At 43.0% G+C, this 6,919-nt stretch overlaps 1 protein-coding gene across 2 annotated transcripts in view; it reads left to right on the plus strand.

Annotated features, from left to right (window-relative positions):
* Window positions 1–6,177, plus strand: part of LOC122931912 (prolylcarboxypeptidase) — a 45,347-nt gene extending 39,170 nt beyond the window's left edge. The window contains exons 8-10 of one of the 2 annotated variants that reach the window (XR_006388251.1): window positions 1,495–1,682; window positions 3,503–5,112; window positions 5,340–6,177. Coding sequence is in view for 1 of the 2 variants with exons in the window: in XM_044285990.1 (XP_044141925.1) it covers window positions 1,495–1,682; window positions 3,503–3,716 (402 nt within the window). In the remaining variant the exon portion in view is untranslated. Of the gene's footprint in view, window positions 1–1,494; window positions 1,683–3,502 lie in introns of both variants that reach the window. The other variant, XM_044285990.1, reaches the window with a different exon arrangement.
* The last annotated feature ends 742 nt before the right edge of the window (window positions 6,178–6,919 follow it).

Here is a 6,919-nt window from a genome sequence, read left to right on the forward strand (position 1 = left end):
AGTGGCTTGACCTGGGGAATGCGGCACCTGTAGCCCATTTCCTGCACACGCCTGTACACGGTGGCTCTGGATGTTTCTACTCCAGACTCAGTCCACTGCTTCCGCAGGTCCCCCAAGGTCTGGAATCGGTCCTTCTCCACAATCTTCCTCAGGGTCCGGTCACCTCTTCTCGTTGTGCAGCGTTTTCTGCCACACTTTTTCCTTCCCACAGACTTCCCACTGAGGTGCCTTGATACAGCACTCTGGGAAACAGCCTATTCGTTCAGAAATTTCTTTCTGTGTCTTACCCTCTTGCTTGAGGGTGTCAATGATGGCCTTCTGGACAGCAGTCAGGTCGGCAGTCTTACCCATGATTGCGGTTTGGAGTAATGAACCAGGCTGGGAGTTTTTAAAAGCCTCAGGAATCTTTTGCAGGTGTTTAGAGTTAATTAGTTGATTCAGATGATTAGGTTAATAGCTCGTTTAGAGAACCTTTTCATGATATGCTAATTTTTTTAGATAGGAATTTTGGGTTTTCATGAGCTGTATGCCAAAATCATCAATATTAAAACAATAAAAGGCTTGAACTACTTCAGTTGGTGTGTAATGAATCTAAAATATATGAAAGTCTAATGTTTATCAGTACATTACAGAAAATGAACTTTATCACAATATGCTAATTTTTTTTAGAAGGACCTGTATACATTCATCCTTCTTGACCTCTAGCAACTTCTGCACAGTTCCTTTTATTCATCTATATGCATCTGAAAACAGAACTGGTCCAGAAAAACACTGTGCGAAAAGGGTGGTGGTGGTGGCTGGTAGTATCTCTAATTGTAGTGGTGGCTGCAGCAGCAGTATCTTTGGTGATAGTCATAGTTGGATTAGTGGTGAAAGTAGTCAGATGGAGGGTGGGGGGGGCTGGTAGTTGTAGGTGGATCGGTGGTGGTGGTAGTTTTGGTGGTTCTTCTCCAGACCATCAGAAGTCCTCTTTTGCGATGCCGATAAAGATCATTGTTTTTATTCACAAACTTTACTATAAATTAAGACGCTGAAGCAAATAGCACCCTGGGGCAAACGTACGAGGGGTTGAAGCTAGCAAATCCGATAGTTTTTTGGCATCCTGAAGCACTGGATGGGGAATTTTGTTGTAAATTGCTAGATTGTTATTAATTTATGAACTTTTTTACTATTTTTTTATTGTACCTTTTTCATCACCTTACCCAAATCTAACTATAGTAAGGAGCATGCTTGACCTACAGAAATATGACCTGTCCACAGTTGGTTGCTCATGATATGGTACAAGGAAGGTGCTTCACATTTGAAAGGTTCCCATGTACTGAGATGGTGGGCACTTGATCGTGAGCCCGAGAGACACTGCTGCACAATTTCTGAAGTGCCCATTATTGTCTCTCTAGTCCAGAAGCGGGATGGGGGGATCATGTTCTCATTGACCACATCTTTTTGATACCTTGTTGACGTTGATCTGTGTATCTGTCTGTTTTTGTTCCCCAGGCTTGCACAGAAATGGTGATGCCGTTCTGCTCTGATGGGGTCACAGACATGTTTGAGCCTCAGAAGTGGAATTTTGAGGCTTTTTCGGATGAGTGTTATAAACAATGGGGCATCAGGCCTCGTCCCGAATGGATCACATCAGTTTATGGTGGGAAGAACATCAGCGCTGCTAGCAACATCATCTTCAGGTGCGATGAGATATCAATCATTGGGTGTAGGAGAGTAAAAAAATATTATTATATTTTTTTTTTTTTGGGTAAGGCAAAATCTGTTAGCTGGTTACAAGAGGTGGAACCACTACCCCATCATGTGAAAAGACATGGCGTTCACCATACCCTAGCCTTCTTCTCTTCATAGATGTCACAGGCCACTGGTTGTCCAGGTCTATACCCAAAAAGAGGGCAAAGCCAATGCCTAGGGTTGGCTATAGACATGCTTATCTCTGGTAATAAATCTATCTTTCTAATGACAACGCTCTTATGAAGCCAGACAACATGCCCAACAACCTTCATGACAACCCTATTCACACATTTGAACTGCTCTCCACACCTACTACCTCCTGTGAATATCATATAGCCTTTTCTATTAGTTATCAGATTGGTGGTCTTGAGAAGAAGTTTTGCAGTAAACTAATTAAAAAAATCAAGTTTTTTCATAGGTAGGTAAAACATTCCCTCCTCCCATTGCTGTCAGGGCATGCTGAGAGGAGCTTGGCAGTCCCATCACTAAAATGAAGGCGTTGTGGTGCTTTGCCCAGATAAGTTCAGAGAGGTTTCTAGATCACCATGCTAATATGACAATCATTCTCATTGAAATCAAAAGGATCTCCAACATCAACTCCATCATCATAACTTGATGATGAAACATAGATTATAGAAACTGTAGACAAAATGCCTCAGATTAAGTTATGGACCCCACCAATCTCCTCCTCTTGTCTTCTCTTGACAATTGTGCAAATTTGCATGGTGGTCTGCTAATGAGAAGATCCCTGATCAAGGATTGCAAACGGGTTCATGGAACCACACCTGGTGGTCTGCAGTAGTGAAGGGGGCTAATGAGAAGAACCCTGATGGTTCTGGACAGCAAACTGGTTCATGGTTATCTGCAGTAATAAAGAGGATCAGTGTCTGACTGGGATGCCTAGGACCCACTGGTAAAATTCTGTCCATTTTTTTTTTTTTATATGGACATAGGCTGGTCGAGATGCTGTACACTGCCTTATCTATATGTAGTGCAGCTAGTGTACTGTGCCATGTGCCACTTGTGCATAGGTTGGGGACTGGGGTCCTGCCCTTGCCCAGGGGCCTATCGGATAATTCACCGGTTTCCCTGTGGACTAGTCTTAGCCTGAAGGGGATAATGAAAAGATCCCTGATGGGCATCCCCGAGCAAAGAAAATAAAGTGATTTAATGGAAAAATCCCTGGTCAACTGCAGTAGTATAGGGGCTTATGAGTATATCCATAATGGTCAGGGACCTTAAGGCGTAAAATTGAGCTTCTATGGTGCTCTGCAGTAGTGATGGGGCTAATGGGAAGATTCCTGATGGTCAAGGGCAAATAAAGCGGTTAATAGAAACATCTGGTGGTCTTTAGTAGTGAAGGGGTTAATAATTACAATACTGATTGTCAAGGACAGTGAAGGGGTTGAGGAGAACATCACTGGTGGTCTAAGAGACTAATGGGAATATTCCTGGTGGGGATGGGTCAGTCAGTCTTTACTAACCTTTCCGTTGCTTTAAGCCACCAGGGATATTCCCATTAGCCCTTCACCACTCCTGACCACCAGGGATGCTAGTTTGCCCTTGCCTTTATGGATCCTGGGCTTCCTCCAGGTCAAATTTCTGGGTGACTGCAGAATAAGGGCCCATCTACACTTTTTATAGGGCCCATTCATTTTGCAGGAGTGGAATTTAATAATATTATAAAGATCTATGATCAATTGATGACTATAGTTTTCACAAGCTGAATCGTTAGTAAAAGTTATAGTTGGTATTATCTCTCTTACAGCAATGGTGATCTAGATCCGTGGTCAGCCGGTGGCGTCAAGCAGAGCCTCAGCGACTCCCTAATCGCCATCCTCATCAAGGACGGGGCTCATCATCTGGACCTGCGCTCTAATAACGCTTATGACCCCAAGTCTGTGATTGAAGCGCGGGCCTTGGAGGTGTCCTATATGAAGAAGTGGATTAAAGAGCACAGTCAGCAAGTGAACGGAGTTTAATGGGTCTTCGCATCTGGTGGACCATGTCTGAAACTTCTCGGAATATGATGGATGACAGAACTTTCCTTGTCCCCTGCTTATCTTTCCTGCATGGAAATCAAAAGCTTTCATCTGTTGGAGGCTGCAGGACATTGTGTGTACATCAAATCAATTGACAGCATATCTATGGAAGGGACTGACATTGGACCTGAAGGGCATCTTGGCATTTTTGCTCCTTTCTTAAAACTGTCTATACATTCCATATTAAGGACAGGAAATATATTTTTTTTTTTTTTTTTTTTGGGCATTTGGTGGCTCCTTTTTCAAATGCCAGTTTAGGGCATGGTTACCTAACGGTAGAACACTCCATATCCACCCCAACACCACCACTCACAACTCCCATATTTAGAAGCACAGCCTTGAGCCTCTGTCTGAAACCTGGATTATGAGGCAGGGTTGTCAGAATCGGTCACTCCCTGGCACCATTTTTGGTGCCGACTCCACTCTGCTGCACTAAGTTCCCGGCTCTTATAAAGCACCACCTCTGAGGATTAGGAATGGTTTTATACAGATCGGACACACTAGTTTTTTTTTTTTGTTAAAGAAATTCTCCACTTAAATTTAATTTAGAAAAATCATTTTTTTGTTGAACCTCTCAGATGCAACAGTAAAAAGCCACCACGGCATGGAAGCGGTTAGACAATGTTACCCCATTGACACCTCTGTGACATGATTGTGGGGTGCCAGTGAGTTTTCTTGGTAGGTAGGGTCTTAAAGGGGTTGTCTCACTTCAGCAAACGGCATTTATTATACAGAGAAAGTTAATACAAGCCTCTTATTAATCTATTGTGATTGTCCATATTGCTTCCTTTGCTGGCTGGATTTATTTTTCCATCACTTTATGCACTGCCTGTTTCCATGGTTACGACCACCCTGTAATCCAGCAGCGGTGGTCGTGCTTGCACACTATAGAAAGTGGCCGGAAGTGCGCATAAGCCAGAGCTTTTTCCTATAGTGACCATCGCTGATGGATTACAGGGTGGTCGTAACCATGAAAATGAGAAGAGTATAATGCGATGGAAAAACGAATCAATCCAGCAAAGGACCGTGCATTAGTAAGTGCCTTATATTAACTTTATCTACATGATACATGCCATTCGCTGAGATGGCACAATCCCTTTTAATAGAGACCCCCAGGTCTGCCATTTTTGTATGTTTCGATTATACCCTACTGCAATGAAAACTACAGTTTGTCCCATTGAAAAATGAACCCTAACACAGCTCCGTCAACAAAAAGTTATGCTGGTTATGGACCTCAGAACACAATGATACAGAAATGAGAAAATCATTGACCAGGTCCTTGTGGCGCTACTTTCCTCAACCTTCGCAGGTAGCATGGTCTCAGTATAACACAAAGGTGGACAATTAAATTATTCCTGACCAGACTGCTATACAGCGTTGAGGTTGTCGAGCAGTATATCCCTAGCTACCGTTCCGGCTCAAATTACTCAAGTCTTCAGCTGAAGAATGAATTGGCGCTCATCTGAGGAGGCCTTCTAGTATTGACCTCACACTTTTCTCCATCTCCTACTGTTGTATTAATCAGATATTTTTTTTTAAATACACAGTGGTGGAGCCATTGAGGTTGAGTTTGGCAAGCAGTTTCTCTCTAGCAACTGAGAACGACGCCAATTCATTATTAAACTGGAGGGTACGGAAGCCTGCTAGTATTGATATCACACTTTTCTCCATCTCTTACTGCCGTACTAATCAGATTTTTGTAAAAATGCATTGAGGTGAAGATGTCCTTTTAATAGAAGATCTTGATGTGATCTGTTTCGTCATGCTGGTCCTCCTGTACATTATTTTTTTTATTTTAGATATTTTTTCTCTCCCCAGCAAGCTGTACACTCCAAGACTGCTGATTATTGGGTATACAGACCAAAAACATCATTAGTGCAGATGTATAAAAAAAAAAAAGGTAATTTCTTACAAATTGTGCAATTTTTTTTCTTTTAAAAAAAACCAAAAACAAACCTGTCTTCAACACGCAGCATGTTTCTTGCAACCACATTTTGTTTTGTCAAGGCCAATAGTTTTACTGTGGGATGTGCATAAAATTTACTTGGGTTCCTCAGAATTTTAGCCTGAATTTTCCAAAAAATCCTTGACAGGACTACGCTATTTTTGTTAAGAACCGTCCATCAACATGACAACTATGAAAGATATATTTATGAAACTAAAAACCTCTGTGTACTGTGGTGGGTGCGACATGCCGTATACTTCATTGCTTTTACCCTGAATGGGAGGCACACGATGCCCCAACCCTCTCCTGTAATGTAATATATCTGTGATTTGGGACTGGATCCTATCGTATAAGAATTTATTTTTTGGGTAATTTTGTCAGATCTGAAATAAAACCACAAGTATCCGGTTTACATGATTGGTTTGATACTGGGCAATAAATCTGAAGTTTACTTTATTATAGGCTGTGACTCGAGTCTTTATTCTCCCAAAGCTGGGTCATCATGGCCGATCTTTAGGGTGACCTCTGGGGTTGTACAGGGTGCAGTAGCTTCCTCTGCTGAAGGGGGGTGCCACAGATGGCCTGGAATCCAAGGCTTATGAAGCCGTTATAATTATTTTTTTTTTGGACTTTTTTTTTTTATATAGTGCTGATATTAGATTACTTTTATATATGGAGGTATTTTTGCACTGTTTGGCCTGGAAAGACAATGAGCGGAGCCTCTGGTGCAATGGTGACACCCTGATTGCACCAAGGGCAAATCGGCATAAAATGAAAAAGCTTTTATCTCTGAAGTAGGTGCTCATATAAAGAGCATTAGGCTCTACTGTCAAGAGCGCATCTCCACATTCTAATGATGGTTTTTCCTATCGCCCATGACGGCACCACCGGAGAGAGGAGGATCCGCCCCCCAGAGACAGGAAACCTACAGAATAAAATGGGCGGACACTCTCCTCCCTTCAGTGTGGTTTCCTGTCTCTGATGGGAAGCCTGCAGCGTGTGTGCATGGATCCTTCCCTCTGGTGGCTATCCCCTACTAACCTGCGAGTCCCTGGTAAGTTTGGCGGCATCAGGTGGTGCGATCAGGGCAGGCAGAGGCACAGCTGAGCTCCGGAGGGGGCGGTCAGTGTGCAGGAGCTCTGGAGACGCGGGCAGCATCGCTGTATGAGCCCAGAAGAAGAAACGCCGGCCACCAGGG

This window comes from Bufo gargarizans, chromosome 3, assembly GCF_014858855.1.
Source record: "Bufo gargarizans isolate SCDJY-AF-19 chromosome 3, ASM1485885v1, whole genome shotgun sequence".
Classification (NCBI taxonomy): domain Eukaryota; kingdom Metazoa; phylum Chordata; class Amphibia; order Anura; family Bufonidae; genus Bufo; species Bufo gargarizans.